The following is a 23,092-nucleotide window of genomic DNA, read 5'->3' on the forward strand; positions in this document are numbered from 1 at the left end:
TAGCACCTAATGCAAGTCTATAGTAGATATATGTGTATAATATATATACTAGATATGGGCCCTATGCTATTGCATCAGGAGGGCAGTGATGTCACGATGGGGTGAGCTCTGTGTAGCTGTCTTTCACCCTGTCCGCTCTTTCTTCTTCCTGTGCTGTCTTCTCCCCTCATGTGCTCTCTCCTTTGTGCTGTCTCCCCCTGTGTGCTCTTCCCCTGTGCTGTCTTCTCCCCTCTGTGCTCTCTCTACCTTGATATCTTCTTCCGTCTATGCTCTCATCCCTGCAGGGCTGACACTCGAAATTTCAGGGTCCCTTACTGACAACATATTCGGATCCCCTGGCGATGCCGCCCATCCTCCACTCCGGCTCTGCCTCCATTCCAGCATAATATATATATATATATTACACATACACACACAATATAGATTGTTGCAGGCTGTATACACTATAGATGGCTGCTGCAGGCTATATACACAATAGATGGCTGCTGCTGGCTGTATACAGAATAGATGGCTGCTGCAGGCTGTATACAGAATAGATGGCTGCTGCAGGCTGTATACCAAATAGACATGCTCACACATACACTGCACCAAATCTGCTGCTGTGTGAAGACATCAGTGACACAGAGCTGTCTCATTCACACAGTCTGTTCTCACTGCTGCCAGCAGCCGAGCCCCATCACTGCAAGCCCAAGCCCCATCACTGCCAGCAGCCTGGGACACTGAGGGAAGGAATCACTGATAATGAGTGACTTAGGTATTGTAATCATGGAGTGGCCCAGAATACTGGACGATTTTCCCTCCTCACTAGTTTCACTTTCCATAGATTACTGTTCAGCGTGTGTCTGGGGGAGGAGCAGCTGGGTGGTCTGCTCTCTGCACTGAGGCTGCTAGAGGGGGAGGATTTGTTACTGTGTGAGGAGGGCTTCTTCATGTGGACGGGGAGGGCCTGTTGCTATGGAGGGTGGGGTTGTTGCTATAGAGGGCAGGTTTTTAGTAGAGTAGGAGGAAACGACCAGTTCTCATTTCAATGCCAGAACACACCCCCCCTTGGACGTTCTGCTCAGAAGCAAGAGAGTGATATCTAGAAAACCCTGCAAATTGGTGACAGAAGGTAAATTACTTATTGTCACCATTCTGCAGCCCAGATATGTACTGAAATTATGTGAAAAGCTCAGACAACCCCTTTAATGTTATTCTCTGTATTGTCACAATGTGAATGTCGGTGATTTGCATGATAGCTCTCGAAGGTTGTTGTATTGGTGTTTTATATAATTTCTCATAGATATGTAATTACAATACACAGTATATGAACAAATGTATTGGAACATCTCGCCTAATCAATGAATTTAGGTTTGTCATTTAATTCAGTCCCATTGCCACCATTGTATAATATCCGACCCCTCGCCCGCCAGTGTATAACATCCTGCCCCTCTCTCCCAGTGTATAACAATGTTCCCCTCTTCCCCAATGTATATCATCTTACCCCTCGCCCCCCCTGTATAACATCCGTCCTCTCTTCCCTAGTGCATTAGATCCGGCCCCTCATCCCCGGTGTATAACATCCGGCCCCTCTCTCCCGGTGTATAACATCCGGCCCCTCTCTCCCAGTGTATAACATCTGGCCCCTCTCTCCCGGTGTATAACATCCGGCCCCTCTCTCCCAGTGTATAACATTCGGCCCCTCTCTCCCGGTGTATAAGATCCAGCCCCTCGCCCCCTGGTGTATGACATCTGGCCCTTCTCCCCCGGTGTATTAGATCCGGCCCCTCTCCCCCAGTGTATAGCATCTGACAAACACTGCACCCCGTTGAATGTTTCATGACCAAGCAGCTGCATGCAGCCTTACATCACCAAGTAGAATGCTGAGCGTTGGATGGGGTGGTGTAAAAGAGCCACCACTGGACTTTGGAGCAGTGGAAACATGTTCTGTTGAGTGATGCTTCACACTTCTGTACATTTGATGAACAAGTTTGGATTTGTTAAATGCCAGGAGAATCTTACCCACCTGACTGCAACGTGCCAGCTGTCAAATTTGGACTTCTTTTTCTAGAGGTTGAACTCAACCACCTAGTGCAAATATAATTAAGTCTTAATGCTTCTCCACAAAACATTTTGGACAGTTATAGCTTCCAGCTTTGTGTGAACAGTTTGGGGAAGGTCCTTTTCTGTTCCCCATGACTGTGCACAATACAGTACACAAAACAAAGTTCATAAAGAAAAGTTGGGGGAATTTGGTGTGGAAGAACATGACCAGCTGCACTGAGCCCGGATCTCAGCAACATCCAATAACTTTGGTATGAACTAGACTGGAGATTGTGTGTCCAGATAAAGTCATGTAATACCAATGACTTGTACCTTTCAAAAGTACCTGAACTACAAACTACAGGGTATAATTGTCATAACCAGTGCGAACCTATGACAGGGTTCACACCACATCCTTGTTCCCACTAAATATTCCATTGGGCTTGACTAGATCTCAAATACTCCATGGGTGGTCCCAAGCCAGAGAAGTGCACTGGCTGTGGTCACTTAATAATCTCAAATGGTTCACTTTTGGGGTTGATTTACTCATCCAGATTAGGGAAGAAGTGGGAGGGTGTCAGGATGACAGTGTAGGCACCTGCTAGCCTTTGGCTTGCCCAATGGGCACTTATAACCTGTCTGGCCTTTTAATAGTAGATATAAAATTCGACATCTGAATATATGAAAACTGAACTCTACAGATGAAGCTTTGGCGATTTGTTTTCCAGACATGTATGAATCTTCATCAGACTGTGAGCCGACTGATACAGTTCCTAGAAGCTGCCAAATTACCACTGATGTGGAACAGGTCACACAGGTCCTAGACCTTACAAAATTACGTAACCCTGAGGTTCGCGAAGATGGGAGACTAGCGTTATCAACAGAGACAGGTATGTTACATGTATCTGGACTGAAGGATGAAATTTAGACTTTTTGAATGAACATTTATTCCTAAAACTGATATTTGTCCGTGAGGCTTTTTTATGTTTTTAAACGATACATTTTTCATGCATTTTAAAAGAATTATATTTTCTCTGTATATTAATGAATGAAGATTGATAGAAGCTGATTAATTAATGCTTTTTTATTGATGTAGATCCTAGCATCTTTTATATCACTCTTTTTCACTAGTTTAGTTATTTTGCATATCTTCCAGCCATCATTTTTTTTCATGGGAATGTCTTAGAGGAGGCGAGATTATGCAAATATACACTCAAGGTGGGAATTCCTGATTTAATGGATTTTGTGCTGTTGGGTGAATCAGAAGTGGGGTTTAAAAACATCATGCATATGGAGACAGGTACCCTCATTGCTATAAGGGGCTGCGGAGATGGTAGTCACACCCATGATCTGTTGCCTTAGGGGTCACAAAGACCATTCTGCTACATAGAAAGACAGCAGACACCAATGTTATAAATACTACATAATACAATTGTGCCAGACAATTTACTTCCGTGATTTTTACATTTCTTATGGGAGAAGGAAATGTGATTGAACCTCAGCTGGTAGCTGTAATCCCTTGCCGTAAGCCATATTTCACGGATATCCATAGAATTGGGGATAATCTATTGATTGTTGGGGGGCTGACCTCTGGGAACCTCAGTTATCCTAAGTGTAAAGCTTTGGATCTTGAGAACTGAGCTCTGTAGGTTCTTGTCTGGAGTAGCGCAAGCTCAACCTCCGCTTTATTCATATATGGGACTTCCAGAAAAAGCCAAATTGTGCTCTTGGCTATTTCCGGTTTTGAATGTATAGGGGATGACACATGATTCTAGGAGTAGCCCTTTAACTCATGTATGCTAAGGCTGGTCATACACATTGGATGGCTGTCAGCCGAATGATTGTTTAGCCCACAGCTATCTCAGCCAACTCTCCCAAACGCAGGAGCGCTCATTTAGCCGATCAATACTGTGTTATCTATGAGAAAGCCACCAACTGAACAATGCAATCGGCAGTCCGAAATAGAATATTACTCCCGACCATCATTTGGCCAGCACCACCATGCGCATTAAACTGTTGTATATCAAACGACGAAAACAACCGAAGAAATGTCCACAATAAGTTAAATAGTTTATTTAGAAAAGTCAAAGTAGATACGGAAAGGGGTGGGAACAAAATAGCAAAAGTAGGGGCTATGCTGGGGATCAATAACAATGATACAATGCACAGAATAAATATGGGGCTAAAAAATGGCTATATATTAACAATAAATATTATATACATCTATAAATTAATGATTGATCTATTAAGTATAAATATTCCCATATAAGTGCATGTAGAAATAAATAGAATGCAAATGCAGAACAATATTCTGATCAATTCAAAGTCACGGAACAAGGGAATACAGATAAAGTGCAAATGCCTAGATATATACAAAGAACACCAAAATATAGATTGCAGCTACTTCAAATAGCATCATGTATAGCATATAATTAAATTCCTTAAAAGATATATATACATATATGTGCGCCATAGAAATATACAATGGCGGTGGACTTAGTATAAATGCCCACAAATCAAGATATAAGACAGGAATGACAGTACTTATAAAAATAATATGCCCAAACCATAAATATGTGTGCTGTAGGCAAAAATAGTAATAGTTATAAGGTGTCCGCAAGTTTTACCTTATGTCCATGCATATGATCCCCAGGATGAGCCTAACCCCGACGCGCGTTTCGGCGTCTGCCTTCGTTAGGCATTAAACTGTTGGCAGAATCCATCAACATCATTTGTTTTGGCTGACATAAGTGTAATGTGTATGGCCAGCTTAATTCCCTTACATACTTGTCTTTCCTGATGACATGCATTGCAGAGTCAAGACAATGGGTAAATGCCCCAAAAACTGAATCATAGAATCATAGAATCGTAGAGTTGGAAGGGACCTCCTGGGCCATCTGGTCCAACCCCCTGCTCAAAGCAGGATTCGCTAAATCATCCCAGTCAGATGTCTGTCCAGCCTCTGTTTGAAGACTTCCATTGAAGGAAAACTCACCACTTCTCGTGGCAGCCTGTTCCACTCATTGATCACTCTAACTGTCAAAAAGTTTTTTCTAATATCTAATCTGTGTCTCCTCCCATTCAGTTTCATCCCATTGCTTCTAGTCTTTCCTTGTGCAAATGAGAATAAAGTTGATCCTTCTACAATGTGACAGCCCTTTAGATATTTGTAGACAGCTATTAAGTCTCCTCTCAGTCTTCTCTTTTGCAAACTAAACATTCCCAAATCCTGCAACCTTTCCTCATAAGACAGGGTTTGCAGACCGGTCACCATTCTGGTCGCTCTTTTCTGAACTTGCTCCAGTTTGTTGATGTCTTTTTTAAAATGTGGTGCCCAAAACTGGACACAATATTCAAGATGAGGTCTGACCAAAGAGGAGTAGAGGGAAATAATGACTTCACGTGATCTAGACTGTATGCTTCTGTTAATACATCCTAGAATTGCATTTGCCTTTTTTGCTGCTGCATCACACTGTTGACTCATATTCAGTCTGTGATCTATTAGCATACCCAAGTCTTTTTCACATGTGCTGTCACTTAGCCCTATTCCTCCCATTCTATATTTGCTTTTTTCATTTTTATTGCCCAGATGTAGTACTTTGCATTTCTCCCTGTTAAAAACCATTCTGTTAGTTGCTGCCCACTTCTCCAGTTTATTTAAATCTTTTTGAATCCTCTCTCTCTCTTCTCTAGTATTAGCTATCCCTCCTAGCTTTGTGTCATCAGCAAATTTAATCAGTTTACCCTCAATTCCTTCATCTAAATCGTTGATAAAGATGTTGAACAATACAGGGCTCAGGACAGAGCCCTGTGGTACCCCACTTGAGACATTCTTCCAACTGGATGTGCAGCCATTTACGACCACTCTTGGGTCCGATCACTAAGCCAGTTATGAATCCACCTAACAGTTGCCTTGTCCATTCCATACTTAGTCATTTTTTCAATAAGGATTGCATGAGAGACTTTGTCAAATGCTTTGCTGAAGTCAAGATATACTATATCTACAGCATTTCCTTGATCCACCCAATCAGTGATACCATCATAGAAGGAAATTAAGTTAGTCTGACATGACTTATTAGTTACAAACCCATGCTGACTCTGTTTAATCACTTCATTCTTATCCAGGTATTGACATACATGTTGTTTAATAATTTGTTCAAAGATCTTTCCTGGTATAGAAGTCAGACTCACCGGCCTATAGTTGCCTGGGTCCACCTTCTTCCCCTTTTTGAAGATAGGAACAACATTTGCTCTTCTCCAGTCTTCTGGCACTTCTCCTGTTCTCCAAGAATTTTCAAAGATTATGAAGAGGGGTTCAAAAATATCTTCTGCTATCTCCTTCAGTACTCTGAGGTGTAATTCATCTGGACCTGGAGACTTGAATTCATTTAGTTTAGCTAAGTGTTTCCTCACTATCTTTCTGTTTATAGATATCCTGGATTCTTCTATTCCCTTAATAGGACAGTGAATAACAGTTGATGTTACATTTCCTTTCTGAGAGAAAACAGATGCAAAATAGGAACTTAAAAGTTCAGCCTTCTCAACATCCTGTCTTACCATTTCATCATTTTCATCCTGTAAAAATCCTATAGCATCTTTGACTTTTCTTTTACTTTTGACATATCCCCAAAATCCTTTATTATTTCTTTTGACATCTCTTGCAAGCCTCAATTCATTTTCAGCTTTAGCTAATCTGATTTGTGCCCTGCAGGTTCTGCAGACAGCATTATATTCTTCTTTAGATATGCCTCCCTCTTTCCATTTTATAAACATTTTTTTCTTCCTTTTTAGCATGTGCTTAAGTTCTGTGTTCATCCATCCTGGTTTCCTTAAATGCTTCCTATTCTTCCCTCTTTTCGGAATTGTTAACAACTGTGCTTTGAGAATTTCATTTTTCAAGATTTCCCATCCTTCCTGGACATTTTTATCTTTAAGGATATCCAGCCATTGGATCCCTCCAATTCTCTTTCTGAATCCCTTAAAATCTGCCTTTCTGAAATCTAACCTTGACGTCTGAGTCTTCACAGGTCTTCCGCCTCTAGTTATCCAAAATTCTAAAATAGCATGGTCGCTACCTCCTAGGGTCCCAGCCACTTTTACCTCCTCAACCATTTGCTCCCTGTTTATAAGGATTAGATCCAAGGTAGCAGTTCCCCTTGTTTTCTCTCTTACCTTTTGGAAGATAAAGTTGTCAGCAAGAGAGGATAAGAATTTCCTTGACCTGTTAGTTTTGCCTGAGAGAGATTCCCAGCAAATGTCTGGATAGTTGAAATCTCCCATGACAACTATGTCATATTTTTTGGAGAACTTGGCCATTTGATGCATAAAGAGTTCATCCATACCTGCAGCTTGCACAGGCGGCCTGTAGTAAATGCCTACAATGGTGTCCTTTCCATTGTTCTGTCCTTGTATTCTTACCCAAACAGTTTCCACAGAACTCCCAGTCTCTGAAGCTTCAATATCTGTGCAGATATACGCGTTTCTAACATACAATGCGACACCCCCTCCTCGTTTATCAAGTCTGTTTCTTGCAAATAAGTTGTATCCTTCTAGTCTTGTATTCCAATCATGTGTATTGTCCCACCAAGTTTCAGTGATTCCAATGACATCATATTTCTTTTCCTGTGTTAGTAGTTCCAATTCTCCTTGTTTGTTGCCCATGCTTTGTGCATTAGTATAGAAACATTTTAGTTTGTGATTGGTTTCTCTTTCTCCAATATTTTTATTAATTAGATTCTTTCGTCTTTTTTCTTCCTTTCCAATTCTAATAGCAGAGTTCTCAATAGCATTTGTCAGGTGTATGGCTTTTTCTGGTCTTTTGCTTCCCTTCCCATGTTGCTCTAGTTTAAAGCTCTTCTTACAAGTGTAGCAAGGCGACTTCCAAATACATGCTTTCCAGTCTTCGTAAGGTGCACCCCATCTCTAGCAAGTAGTCCATCGTATAAGTAGTTCACTCCGTGATCCAGAAATCCAAATCGTTGCTGACGGCACCATCGACGTAGCCAGTTGTTCACCTGCAGAATCTTATTCCACCTCCTTGTTCCATGGCCATCCACTGGGAGGATGGAAGAGAAGACCACCTGCGCTCCCAGGTCTTTCACTTTCTTGCCTAAGTCTTCAAAGTCTCTGCAGATGGTTTCCAGGTCATTTCTTGCGGTGTCATTTGTCCCCACATGTAGTAGCAAGAATGGGTAGTCATCTGTAGGTCTGAAGAGTCCTGATATCCTGTCAGACACATCTTTAATATTTGCACCTGGAAGACAGCACATTTCTCTTGAAGTTATATCCGGTCTGCAGATAGCGGCCTCTGTTCCTCTCAACAGGGAATCCCCCATGACCACCACTCTCCGTTTCTTCTTCACAACATTTTTCTTTCTCCATCCAGGAGGACTCTGAGGGCGTACAAGGTTGCTGTTTGTGGGCAAAGTCTTATCCTGATGTATTTCTTCATCGTTTTCCTGCGTGAGAGCCTGGTACTGGTTTCTGAGCAGTATGGGTGCTGACTGCCTCCTGATCCTCCTGCTTCTCTGGGTCACATGTCTCCATTCCTCTGTTTCTTCAGGTGCACTTCGAATTTCTTCTCTTTCTGTAACATGAAGAGATAATTCTGCTCTGTCCAAGAACTCTTCACCTTCCTTAATGATCTTCAATGTAGCTAACCTCTCTTCGAGATTTTGCAACTTTTCCTCCAACAGGGACACAAGCTTGCATTTGTGGCATGTGAAGTTTGGCTTTTCCACTGGTAAATCTGTGAACATGTAGCAAGAAATGCAGCTCACCAAACGGCTCCTGGCCTCTTCCATCTTGAGATTTCTTAAAAACGACGAAAGATGAGCCACAATTTGGCGCGCGGTTTTTCGATTTCCTCTTTTCCGCTGCAACTGCCAAAACCCAGTGATCGTTGAGCTCGCGGAGACTCTTCACTTATCCCAGAAGGCACTGGGAATATGCAAATGATCTCCTCAAGACTCTTCCCCTGGTTTTCCGATTTCCTCTTTTCAGCTGCAACGGCCAAAACCCAGTGATCGTTGAGCTCGCGGAGACTCTTCACTTATCCCAGAAGGCACTGGGAATATGCAAATGATCTCAAGACTCTTCCCCTGAATACCTTCTATCTGGGCCATAGATATAAGAAGTGCATCTGAATGCTTGCCAACTCTTTTATAACATCTGGAAAGATCCTAGAAAAAAGCCGATAACTTCCTGTAGGAGTTGGTAAATCTCCCAGGTGCCACACAACTCCTTCAAAAACGTTCCAGAAACAAGCACTTTTGGATGGTTCCAGTGCCTGACTCTGGGATGCTCCATTATAAGAAGGAGCCATGTTTTCCAAGTGTACTTTCAAAGGGGGTTGGTAAGAGCCATGGAAAGGTTATGGCTTCAAAAGGCTGTGGTTGTTGCCACTAAGAAGCCTTCCAGATGACCATTTCAAAAAGTTGGCACGTATGGTGCACAGGTAAAAGTCAGAGTCAGTGGTCTCATCACCTGTTTAGTAAGGAAAGCTAAGAGAGTCTCAATAAAAAGTTATTCAATATTCATATGTTCATATGTTGACTGTCTAAAAGCCGCAAGTCATGCAGCTGCAGGGACTCAAACATAATTTACGAGCACCACCAGATACTCGGATAATACCTGAGCATTCCTGGATAAGACATTATCCGAGCACGTTCAATCATCACTAATGTTCATCAATCATCATTCCACTCACTAGAAGAAACACTAATAATATAGACGCCATTCATCCTTGAATATCAGGCCGTTCAGTGGTCCGGTAGCCTTTTCGGGGACCAGGAGTGTTCGGACTGATTCTTTTTTTGACCATGGATTGCACATGCTGTAAGTTTAATAGAAAACTCAGCATAAAACAAAATCTACTTTTAACTCTCAGGGTTTGTCACTTGCTTTCTAGCGGCAAAACATTGAGTTGGCAACCGCCATATATCAGAAAAACGACTTTTGCTGGCAGTCTGCATTGTGATAAAGGAGCGATTTTACAGACAGGGTGTGGGTACCGGAGATGAAGTATATTGCCTGTCAGGATAGACTCGCTGTGCCGGCTGTTGTCACCGTGATTGAATATATGTGCTCGGACTACAGAACTATCACATGACATGATATAAATACAAGCTGCTAAGAGTCACTCGGCGAGAACGCTCTCCGCTTCCAGCGCACCTGTCACCTAGATTTCTCCATTGTAGCACACGCGAAGGAGCACAAGGCAATCGCTTCTTTTTATTTATTACTTGTACAATATATGGTTGGCACAATGATTACCTCTCCGGTCTCTTCCCTCCCCCCTTGTCATGACTTATATGTCAGCGTAGACAGCGGTGCTTACAAGCTGTCTCAGAAATTGAAGAATTTTTAATTTTATTCGCTCTCACGAACGTCTCTGAGGTTTCCTTATGTTTCTTAATGATCTTAATTAAAGCCAATATTCAGGTTCATTTTTTATCATGTGGATGGAAATTTTCTCTAGCTTTTTCTTTTCTCTTTTTTTTTTGTTTTGTTCATATCTATATTTTGTATTAGTTCTATTTGTTTCTAGAAAACATGGGCAACAATTAATAACTAGTACCACTGTTTTATGTCACAGTAAGAGTTGTCAGATAGTTTTCCTAGATTCTTGAATAGATTAATTTTTGTATCACTGCATAAATTGCCAGATTAAGAGATAGGGTTCCTGCATTGGTGACTTTGGTGCGGATTTTTAAAGTATAGGTTTGCATTGTAAGGGATGAAATACACTGCTAAATCTTCGGCGTAAAATTAACCTACTGTGGATTTAAGAGACAGACCACAGGGTAGTTGAAGAAGAGTTTGAGTAATTGCACAGTATATAAGACTCGAAGATGTAGCAGAGCTCAGCAAAGTAGCATAGCTGAGTAGATTAGGAGACTCACAGTAGTGAAATAGCACAGCTCAATTATGTAGAAAAGTGACACACTCCAATGTAGCAGCGCCCAGCAATGTAGCAGAGTAGAGAGTTTCCAGTGACTCACTGATGCAGCAGAGTCCAGCTGCAAAGCAAAGTTGAGTAGGACAAGTGACTTTACAGTAATGTAACAGTAGTGTCCAGCAGCATAATAGAGTTGAGTAGATCAAGTAGTTAAATTAATGTACCAGATACCAATGTTATCTCAGAGTCGAGAAGATCAGATGGCTCCAGTAGTGTTGCAGAATCCAATAGTATGCTAGTAACAGCAACCATTCCAAGTACCTGAATACTCAGTCAGCGTGCTGCCAACTGATCCAGATTGTAAGACATGAGAGTGTAACCTTAAAAATGCTCATTGGGTGACCATGATAACCTAACAAACCCAGGAACAGAGAGAGTTGACCAACAAACATGATGTCATGGGGTTACCGCAACAGTGTGGAGCCAGAAGGCCGCAGCGTCTGACTGCTCCTACTCCGGGACTGAGAATAAGAACTTCTTCATTTTAGATGTGTTTATTCCTTCTGGCAGAACAGGGGTTAATCGGCCATGTTGGAAATCCCTGTGCTCACAGCTGAGCTCGGTTAGCCACTCCTTTCCTCTTTATGATCTGGGCTCTGTTACTAATCTTTGTCAGAGTTAGCATGTGCTGCATGGCTAATGCATTGCTAACGGAGGAAGAGGAGTTCATATGAGGAGAGTTGGAGGATTTATTAGTGTCTGTTGCTTGGTTTGTATGGGTGGTAATTCCCTATCCTTCTCTATTTTGGTTTATTCCCCTTCCTCTATACCCCGGTGCATTCCTCTGTTATATGTGAGTGAATATATTGTATGCCTGGAGTCTTCTGTTAACCCTTATCTGTGTTTCCTTGTTTGTCGGGTTGGTGTACTACGGTGCACAGTAGCGCCCCCCTTCCCTGGGTGGGGGAAGAGAATAGATGGAGGGCTAACTCAGGAGAAAAGCAAGGGCGGAGGCCCTGGCATCTTCGCTATCTGACGTATCCCAGGGAGCAGAGCGAGCTAGGGCGCACCCTTGTGTTAAGGACAGGGAAGGATCCCCTGGTCCCGGGTCACCTGACAGCTGTGTCGTGACACATGATGTTGGCCGGTGATGAAGATGAAAAGCCTGGTGTGGAGCTAGGGATAGGTCAGTAACACTTACTATATAGCGGCCAAATATTTCCATGAAAACATCTAGATAGCAGTACTATACATTGTCACTATCATCATATACTGCAAAAGTAATACATATTATAATGTTTAAATAGTAATGCCACACGATGTTCGAGGTAATACTCCCATATAATGGTCAAACTATACCATACGAACAATACCATAAAGTGACCAAACATCAGCTCTGGTTGCAAGATAACAGCACTGTGTAAGAAAAATAATACCGTTATACAACCTGCGGCACTGATCCTAAGGTCAGCCCTGGTATCCCATTATGGATGTATGTTTTTTAATATAATTCTTATACATGAGAAAGAACCTAAAAATCCTAAAACAATCCTATTAAACTTCCGAGCTCAGGTTTTCCAGGCTCAGCCCACACTAGAGCTTCCAATTTGTAGTAAATCATTTCGATAAAGTGCATATTAATGTTACCAATGCGCTGATTTCCAATCCCCACGTCGTTGCGGCTGCTTCTTGATCAGGTAAGATTTGCCGCATTTCATATTCCTTCCTCTAATTGAACAGAGTCAGGTCTTGTTATTTAATAGAAGAGTTCAAGTCGCTAATGACAGCATGTATTGCTCCACTGAGTTTGCATCAAAACCAGTCATTTACTTTAAAATTACAAGCTGCGGAAAAAATGTATTTATTTCCTCCCCAGTAACGTTAGAGATTCACCATCATCATTTTAATTAAAGAAGTTTTGGAATTCACTTCAAACACTTTAACTTTCCCGAGTTTAGAGAGAAATTAATCTAGAGGCAGAAGTGCGGCTTTTTTGTTCTTTTTTTTTTCTGGCATGTTAAATATTAAATGGTAAGTGTTGTCTACTTATAGCAAAAGAAAAAGTTTTCTTTTTCACGAGACAACAGCTGTCAATGTACTAGGAAGCAAAGACATCAACGAGCTGGCATATTGTGAACGCAATGATTTTCCATGATAGTGCCCAAAGAGCCACCTTTTGGAGGTAAAGACCCCCATGGCTGTTGGACAAACAATCGGCTGATGGCTATCTCCCCCGAATTGCCCAATCTCAAGAATGCCTGACAACAGCGCTCCTGTTCTCTATGACACCGTCATAAGGGTACCGCGACAGAGAGGAGCCAGAAGACCACAGTGTCTGATTGCTTCTTCTCCTGTGCTGAATAGAAGCACTCACCTTCTTTTTAAACGGCATAAATCTCTTAGGCTACTTTCACACTTCAGGTTTTCGGCGTCAGGCGCGATCCTGCGTCGTGCCGGAACGCCGGATCCGGCAAATGTTTAGTAAAACCGGATGTGACGGATCCGGTTTTCTGCCGGATCCGTCTTTTTCTTGACAGACAAAACCGGATCCGTCTCATCCGGTTCATCCGTTTTTCGACGGATTACGCCGGATCCGGTTTTTAAAATTGACCCTTGTGGCCTTCCGAACGGGATTGGCTACTGGAAAACTATATATAGCATGTTCCTACAGCCCTTCTTTGACAGGTTGTAGAGGAGAAAGTGCAGGTTGGAGAGAAGAGCAAGTTACTGGCGAAGATGGATGTTGTCATTGGAAATATTTTGAAGAATTTGGCAGATTTTATAGCGGAGGCGAATCGTTTGAGGGTGATTGTTCTGGAGAAGGAGAGAGCGAGACAGCAGCGCATCAGGCATCGTAGACGACGTTTGTGGATCCACCCCATCACAGCCAAGAGAATGACGCGTGGGGTCTATTCTACACTCTGCATGGACCTTCGACGAAACCCGGATACATTTTTTGGATATGTTAGGATGAAAATGGAGAATTTTGATTACTTGGTGGAGCGCATTGTACACCTCATAAGAAAAGCGGACACCTATTGCCGCTTCTCTGTTTCACCCGCAGAGCGTCTGATGGTGACTTTAAGGTAAGCCACATTTATTGGATATGATCGCATCAGAGCACACTTTCACTGCAATCTTGTTGGTGGTAATTTGTATCTCCAAGTGTTATAGCTCAGTTTTGGTATGTAATGCTGTGATTTAAAACTAATTTATTGTTTTTTAATTCCCCACAGATTTCTTGCAACTGGAGAATCCCTTTCGTCACTGCATTTCCAGTACAGACTCGGGATTTCCACCATATCTGGAATAGTGAAGTACACATGCCGTGCACTGTGGGACTCCTTAGCTGAAGAGTTTTTACCAGAGCCCACAACAGAGAGGTGGATTGAAATTGCTGACAAGTTTCAACAGATATGTCAGTTTCCCAACTGCTTGGGCGCTGTGGACGGGAAACATATCCGCATTGTAAAGCCAGCTGGATCGGGATCGGAATATTTCAATTACAAGAAATATTTTTCAATTGTCCTCATGGCCATCGCTGACGCGGAATACAAATTTATTGCGGTTGATATTGGGGCCTATGGCCGCTCCAATGACTCTCAAGTTTTCAATCTGTCTGCCATGGGGCGTAAACTGTATGGAAACACCTTCCAGTTCCCACCACCTAGACCGCTGCCGCAAACATCTGGTCCACCTATGCCATTTGTCTGTGTAGGGGATGAAGCCTTCCAGCTGTCAGAACACCTTTTGAAACCGTACTCTAGCAGAGGATTGACAAGACCAAAACTCATTTTTAATTACCGCCTCACAAGAGCAAGAAGAATGGTTGAATGTACCTTTGGTATTCTGACAGCCAAATGGCGGGTCCTATTGACTGCGATCAACCTCAAGACAGAAACTGTGGACGAGGTGATCAAAGCGTGCGTGGTACTCCACAATTTTGTTATCTGCAAGGAACCCATTTCCATTGAGGACACCTCTGAAGAAACCACCTTGCAAGATTACCATGACATTACCACTAGAAGTTCTGTGACGGTTTCAGTAATGAGGGACAATTTTGCACTATACTTTATGTCACCTCAAGGCAGAGTACACTGGCAGGATGACAGAGTGTGAAAGATTTGTGCCCAACCAAACTTGTGTACCTTCTGTACCAACAGTATATACCTTTGCCAACCAAAGTTGGCTATCTTGTCATGGTCTCTATTTTTAGCTTTAGGCCACAGGTGTGTACCTGGTTGTGTTTTATGCAAAGTATTTCACCTTTTAACAAAAGTTGTGTACATTGTTATGAAATCACCAACAATAAACACAACTTTTTAGGTGAAATACTTTGCTTCAAACACAACCAGGAACACAACTGTGGCAAAAAGCTAAAATTTACCCACAGTTATATACCTAGTTTTGAATACCATTTCACCTTTTAAATACCCTGTATTTAACCTTTTTCGCCGCAGAAAGAAATGACAGACAACCAGTGTAAAATAATTTAACTTTTATTGAAAAATGTTTTTTTTAGTAAACTTTTTTAAAATTTTAATAAACTTGTTTAATAAAGCTTTGAAACCATAAAACTGGTCATTTTTATTTAAATACACACATTATAAATCTGTGTAGTGTGTGGTGGAAATACTGCTGGAGGGGCTGCGGGACACTTCGACACTGGGAGTGTGGAGAGAGGACTGGGATCGTGGTGGGGAAGGAACAGTTAGAGGTGAAGGTGTGGAAAAAACTACAGAATGGGTGGACATGTGGGAAGCAGAAGAGGTGGTGGGTGGTGGAGTGGAGGGTTGAGCAGGGACTGTAGGAGCAGATGATGTTGATGGCAAGTTGTATGGGGAAGGAGTTTGGTACGGGGCAGGTTGCTGGAAGTGGGGAGATGTCTGGTACGGGGCAGGTTGCTGGAAGTGGGGAGATGTCTGGTACGGGGCAGGTTGCTGGAAGTGGGGAGATGTCTGGTACTGGGGAGGTTGCTGGTACTGGGGAGTTTGCAGGTACTGGGGAGGTTGCTGGTACTGGGGAGGTTGCTGGTACTGGGGAGGTTGCTGGTACTGGGGAGGTTGCTGGTGCTGGGGAGGTGGATGGTGCTGGGGAGGTGGATGGTGCTGGGGAGGTGGATGGTATGTAATAGGAGGGGGAGGATGGAAAGTGGCTGGAGGGGGTGTAGATGTAATAGGAGGGGGAGGATGGAAAGTGGCTGGAGGGGGTGTAGATGTAATAGGAGGGGGAGGATAGAAAGTGGCAGGAGGGGGTGCAGGTGGAGGAACTACTGTGGTGGGAGGAGGAGGTTGGGAGGTAACTTGCTGGAGAGCAGCGTGGCATGAATGCATTACATGCATCTGCTGGGCAGGAGAGAGCGTTTCCATGCGCTCCACAACAGACCTGAAAAAGGTGTGGTTTGGCGAAGATCTTGCTTCTGAATGCATGGTTTGCAGAAGTGTCTTCACCTCCAGAATGCTGGAGTTGATCTGCTGATAGCCTGCAGAGATTTGCTCTGACAAGACTTTTAGACAGTTCTGGAAAGATGCATTCAGATGCAAGAACTCTGGCGCATAAGTCTTTTCCTGACCCCTCTGCCGCTGCCGCCCAGTACCCGCAGGTGTACTAGAGGTGGCAGGGGCAGAAGGGTGGGGTAAAGGGAAAGCGATCTCCTCACCAGCAGCTTCATGTAATGTAGGCGGCCACGATGCTCCTGTGCTGGTGGATGGGACAGATGGGTCGAATGTGTGGGAAGGCTGGGAAGGTGCAGATGTACCGGGGCGGTCGAAGTGTCCCTCGGTGCCGGTCTCCTCAGGGATCGCCTCAGAAGGGTCCAATCGTGCAGGCTCCCGAGTGCTGCTCACCGTGCTGTGGAATAAAGAGAAAAAAAAACAATTAAAATAGTGACATGGTATGGCCCTGGCTGAAAAAAAAAAGTTACATCTAAACATTTTTTTGTCACATGTGGTGTGTAATATTTACCTTCTGGTGAGCATTGTCTCCCGGAGGAACGACAGGGCTCGTGCGTACTTGTACTTGCTCCTGCGTCCTCCAGATCCACTCGGGGCCCGCATCACTTTATTGAACTCCTTCTTGAAACGATCCCTCACAGACCGCCACCGCTTCACAATTCTCTCCCCTGAAACGAGAAAGGACAAAGTGGTTAGTATACAACATCAGTGTTTCCCAAACTCCAGTCCTCATGGTCCCCAGGGGTCATGTTTTCAGGATTTCCAAAGTAAATAGAAATCCTGAACACATGATCCGTGTGGACCACGAGGACTGGAGTTCGGGAAACACTGGTTTAAATCAAGCAACCGGTACTGTATATACTTACGCTCTTTAATCTGGGCCCGAGCTTCGAGGTCCTCCCAGCGGCCCACAAGGAGAGAACAGATTTCCTCCCAGAGTCGTCGGGTAATGATCAGGTCAGCGTGGCGGCAGTCAGCCATATTCCAGAGCGGCTCCCTTTCTCTGACGAGATCGATGAGGCGGTCCACATCAATCCCTCCATCCTCACCGTCAGAGTCGGGAGCACGCTGTGAAGGCTGTTAAAGAAAAAGACAAAAATAACATAATTAGCCTCCACAAAAGAAATGAAATAAAAAGTGCAAAAAAACAAAGCAAAAATATTTATACTTACACGCTGGTGACCGCCGCGTTGCTGTCGCCGACGACCCTGGGAGGCACTGCGAGGACCTCTTGGCCGAGCACCAGATTGGGAAGACTAGAGAAGAAAACAAAAAATGTTATGTCTTTGGATGTAGGCATTTGTTTGCTGTGTGTGGTCTGCAGAACATTGTTTTCTATGTGTTGTGTGTAGTGTGATGTTGTGTTTCTGCGTTTGATGCAAAAAACTTACCAATTGTGAGCCCACTCCAAGTGACTGTCCACCCCTTCCTTCTTCTTCTGGGAGCTCCTCTTCATCTTGTGATTCCTGTTTTGAAATAAAAGGCAATGAATACACATATATTACAGAGATGATGGATTTTGGAAATAAAAACTTACCGTCAAACGCTGACGATGCGAGGGAGGGCTCCCAGAAGATGTGCTGTCTTCCTCATGGCCAGACTCCATGGCTGTGGGTGGTGTTTCTGCTGCTGCCATTGCTGCTGCTGCTGCTGCATCTATTGGGCGGCTGTTGAATAAAGAGAAACAAAGGGCCAATGAATATCTTGATATTCCATAGCCCTAGTTTGGAGGAATGGGGGATTTGATAATTACCGTCTCTCATCTGCTGCTGGACTCCCCTCCTGTTGTTCAGCATGCTGCTCCATTTGGGGTGGTGCTGATGGTGCTGCTGCTGCAGATGTCTGCTGCCTTCTCCTGCTCCTGGTTCTTGGCTTGGGTGGCATGTTGGGTGTGGCTGAGGGTCCCATTGTCTTGCTTTTATATATGTCCTGTGGGCAGAGCTACTGAGCATGCTCAGACCAAAGAAACCGGATCCGGCGCATTGCTTTGCTCATAGGCTTTCATTGTATCAAAAAGCCGGACACGCCGGATCCGGCGTGTCCGGCTTTTTCGACGGAGACAAAAAACGTTACAGTCTCCGTTTTTTCCAGACGCCGGATCGCGTCACATTGCCGGATCCGGCGAAAATCGGATGAAACTCATGGCCATCCGGCTCGATCCGGCTCTAATGCAAGTCAATGGGGGGGAAACCGGATCCGGCATTGCATTTCGACGGATCCGGTTTTAGTCAAAAGCGCCGGATCGCGCCTGAAGCCGAAAACCTGATGTGTGAAAGTGGCCTTAGCAGAACAGGGGTTAATCTGCACTGTTGAGAGCTGCGGGAGTCTGGGCTCTCACTTGTGCACTGTTAGCCACTCTCATCTCATATATAATCTGGGTGCTGACTGACATACATCGTCAGAGATAGCTTATGCTGCATAGCTGGGAGGATGATAGTAGTGGGTGGTTATAGGAGAAGGCACTTGGTGGATTTATCTGTGACTTCTGGTTGGTTGTGAGTGTGATAATCCCCTTTCTTCTCCTAGTTTGGTTTTACCCCATTTTCCACTTCCTGGTGTAAACCTTTGTTACATGTAAGGCTACTTTCACACATCAGGTTTTCGGCGTCAGGCGCGATCCGGCGTCGTGCCGGAATGCCGGATCCGGCAAATGTTTTGTAAAACCTGAAGTGCCGGATCCGGTTTTCTGCCGGATCCGTCTTGTTCTTGACAGACAAAACCGGATCCGTCTCATCCGGTTCATCCGTTTTTCTATCCGTTTTTCTATCCGTTTTTCGACGGATTACGCCGGATCCGGTTTTTAAAATTGACCCTTGTGGCCTTCCGAACGGGATTGGCTACTGGAAAACTAGATATAGCATGTTCCTACAGCCCTTCTTTGACAGGTTGTAGAGAAGAAAGTGCAGGTTGGAGAGAAGAGCAAGTTACTGGCGAAGATGGATGTTGTCATTGGAAATATTACCACTAGAAGTTCTGTGACGGTTCAGGGACAATTTTCCACTATACTTTATGTCACCTCAAGGCAGAGTACACTGGGATGACAGAGTGTGAGAGATTTTTGCCCTAAACTTGTGTACCTTCTGGACCAACAGTATATACCTTTGCCAACCAAAGTTGGCTATCTTGTCATGGTCTTACTATTTTTACCTTTAGGCCACAGGTGTGTACCTGGTTGTGTTTTATGCAAAGTATTTCACCTTTTAACAAAAGTTGTGTACATTGGTAGGAAATCACCAACAATAAACACAACTTTTTCGGTGAAATACTTTGCTTCAAACACAACCAGGAACACAACTGTGGCAAAAAGCTAAAATTTACCCACAGTTATACCTGGTTTTGAATACCTTTTTACCTTTGAAATACCCTGTATTTAACCTTTTTTTAAAACATAGTTCGCCGCAGAAAGAAATGACAGACAACCATTGTGAAACGATAATTTAACTTTTATTTAAATTTTTTTTTTTTTTTGTAAAATGTTTTTAAAGTGCAAAAAACTTTTTTAATAAAGGTTTTAAACCCAATGGGCATTTTTATTACAAAAAACACACATTACAATTCTGTGTACTGTGGGGTGGAAATACTGCTGGAGGGGCTGCGGGACACTTCGACACTGGGTGTGTGGAGAGAGGACTGGGATCGTGGTGGGGAAGGAACAGTTAGAGGTGAAGGTGTGGAAAAAACTACAGAATGGGTGGACATGTGGGAAGCAGAAGAGGTGGTGGGTGGTGGAGTGGAGGGTTGAGCAGGGACTGTAGGAGCAGATGATGTTGATGGAAAGTTGTATGGGGAAGGAGTTTGGTACGGGGAAGGAGTTTGGTACGGGGAAGGAGTTTGGTACGGGGCAGGTTGCTGGAAGTGGGGAGATGACTGGTACTGGGGAGGTTGCTGGTACTGGGCAGGTTGCTGGTATGTAGTAGGAGGGGGAGGATGGAAAGTGGCTGGAGGGGGTGCAGATGTAATAGGAGGGGGAGGATGGAAAGTGGCTGGAGGGGGTGCAGGTGGAGGAACTACAGTGGTGTGAGGTGGAGGTTGGGAGGTAACCTGCTGTAGAGCACCGTGGCACGAATGCATTACATGCATCTGCTGGGTAGGAGATAGTGTTTCCATGTGCTCCACAACAGACCTGAAAAAGGTGTGGTTTGGCGAAGATCTTGTTTCTGAATGCATGGTTTGCAGAAGTGTCTTCACCTCCAGAATGCTGAAAGCCTGCGGAGATTTGCTCTGACAAGACTTTGAGACAGTTCTGGAAAGATGCATTCAGATGCAATAACTCTTGCGCATAACTCTTTTCCTGACCCCTCTGCCGCTGCCGCCCAGTACCCGCAGGTGTACTAGAGGCGGCAGGGGCAGAAGGGTGGGGTAAAGGGAAAGCGATCTCCTCACCAGCAGCTTCATGTAATGTAGGCGGCCACGATGCTCCTGTGCTGGTGGATGGGACAGATGGGTCGAATGTGTGGGAAGGCTGGGAAGGTGCAGATGTACCGGGGCGGTCGAAGTGTCCCTCGGTGCCGGTCTCCTCAGGGATCGCCTCAGAAGGGTCCAATCGTGCAGGCTCCCGAGTGCTGCTCACCGTGCTGTGGAATAAAGAGAAAACAAAACAATTAAAATACTGACATGGTATGGCCCTGGCTGAAAAAAAAAAGTTACATCTAACATTTTTTTTCACAAGTGGTGTGTAATATTTACCTTCTGGTGAGCATTGTTTCCCGGAGGAACGACAGGGCTTGTGCGTACTTGTACTTGCTCCTGCGTCCTCCAGATCCACTCGGGGCCCGCATCTCTTTATTGAACTCCTTCTTGAAACGATCCCTCACAGACCGCCACCGATTCACAATTCTGTTCCCTGAAACGAGAAAGGAGTGGTTAGTATACAACATCAGTGTTTCACAAGCTCCAGTCCTCATGGTCCCCAGGGGTCATGTTTTCAGGATTTCCATAGTAAATAGAAATACTGAACACATGATCCATGGGGACCACGAGGACTGGAGTTCGGGAAACACTGGTTTACATCAAGCAACCGTTACTGTATATACTTACGCTCTTTAATCTGGGCCCGAGCTTCGAGGTCCTCCCAGCGGCCCACAAGGAGAGAACAGATTTCCTCCCAGAGTCGTCGGGTAATGATCAGGTCAGCGTGGCGGCGGTCAGCCATATTCCAGAGCGGCTCCCTTTCTCTGACGAGATCGATGAGGCGGTCCACATCAATCCCTCCATCCTCACCGTCAGAGTCGGGAGCACGCTGTGAAGGCTGTTAAAGAAAAAGACAAAAATAACATAATTAGCCTCCACAAAAGAAATGAAATAAAAAGTGCAAAAAAACAAAGCAAAAATATTTATACTTACACGCTGGTGACCGCCGCGTTGCTGTCGCCGACGACCCTGGGAGGCACTGCGAGGACCTCTTGGCCGAGCACCAGATTGGGAAGACTAGAGAAGAAAACAAAAAATGTTATGTCTTTGGATGTAGGCATTTGTTTGCTGTGTGTGGTCTGCAGAACATTGTTTTCTATGTGTTGTGTGTAGTGTGATGTTGTGTTTCTGCGTTTGATGCAAAAAACTTACGAATTGTGAGCCCACTCCAGGTGTCTGTCCACCCCTTCCTTCTTCTTCTGGGAGCTCCTCTTCATCTTGTGATTCCTGTTTTGAAATAAAAGGCAATGAATAGACATATATTACAGAGATGATGGATTTTGGAAATAAAAACTTACCGTCAAACGCTGACGATGCGAGGGAGGGCTCCCAGAAGAAGATGTGCTGTCCTGTTGATGGCCAGACTCCATGGCTGTGGGTATTGCTGCTGCCAGTGATGCCATTTCTGCTGCTGCTGCTGCTGCTGCATCTCTTTGGCGGCTGTTGAATAAAGAGAAACAAAGGGCCAATGAATATCTTGATATTCCATGGCCCTAGTTTGGAGGAATGGGGGATTTGATAATTACCGTCTCTCATCTGCTTCTGGACTCCCCTCCCGTTCAGCATGCTGCTCCATTTGGGGTGGTGCTGATGGTGCTGCTGCTGCAGATGTCTGCTGCCTTCTCCTACTCCTGGTTCTTGGCTTGGGTGGCATGTTGGGTGTGGCTGAGGGTCCCATTGTCTTGCTTTTATATATCTCCTGTGGGCAGAGCTACTGAGCATGCTCAGACCAAAAAAAACGGATCCGGCCACCGGATCCGGCTTTCGCCGGATCCGGCGCATTGCGGCGCTCATAGGCTTTCATTGTGTGAAAAAGCCGGACGCGCCGGATCCGGCGGGTACGGCTTTTTCGCCGGAGACAAAAAACGTTACAGTAGACGTTTTTTCCAGACGCCGGATCGCGACACATTGCGATACATTGCCGGATCCGGCGAAAACCGGATGAAACGCATGGCCATTCGGCGCGATCCGGCGCAAATGCAAGTCAATGGGGGGGAAACCGGATCCGGCATTGCATTTCGCCGGATCCGGTTTCTGTCAAAAGCGCCGGATCGCGCCTGACGGCGAAAACCTGATGTGTGAAAGAGGCCTAAGTGAATATTTGTATGCCTGGTATTTTCTCTTTCCCCTGTTCATGTTACCTTGTTCGTCTGATTGGTGTACTACGGTGTACTGCTACTCGCCTGTTCCCTGGGTAGGGGAAAGGTAAAGACAGAGGGAGGATTCAGGAGATAAGGCAAGGTGTGTGGCCCCGACATCTTCACCTTCAGAAGCAACCAGGGGAACATGAGGAGCTAGGGCGCCCCCT

General features: G+C 44.5%; 1 protein-coding gene across 2 annotated transcripts in view; it reads left to right on the forward strand.

Annotated features, from left to right (window-relative positions):
• The window catches only part of CFAP20DC (CFAP20 domain containing), a 459,179-nt gene that overhangs the window by 208,776 nt on the left and 227,311 nt on the right, over positions 1 to 23,092 (forward strand). For both annotated transcript variants that reach the window (XM_073569809.1, XM_073569810.1), the window contains exon 8: positions 2,751 to 2,912. In XM_073569809.1, coding sequence (XP_073425910.1) covers positions 2,751 to 2,912 — 162 coding nt within the window. The remainder of the gene's footprint in view (positions 1 to 2,750; positions 2,913 to 23,092) is intronic.

This window comes from Dendrobates tinctorius, unplaced genomic scaffold (genome assembly GCF_039654945.1).
Source record: "Dendrobates tinctorius isolate UK_male_01 unplaced genomic scaffold, ASM3965494v1 ptg000027l, whole genome shotgun sequence".
Taxonomy (NCBI): Eukaryota; Metazoa; Chordata; class Amphibia; order Anura; family Dendrobatidae; genus Dendrobates; species Dendrobates tinctorius.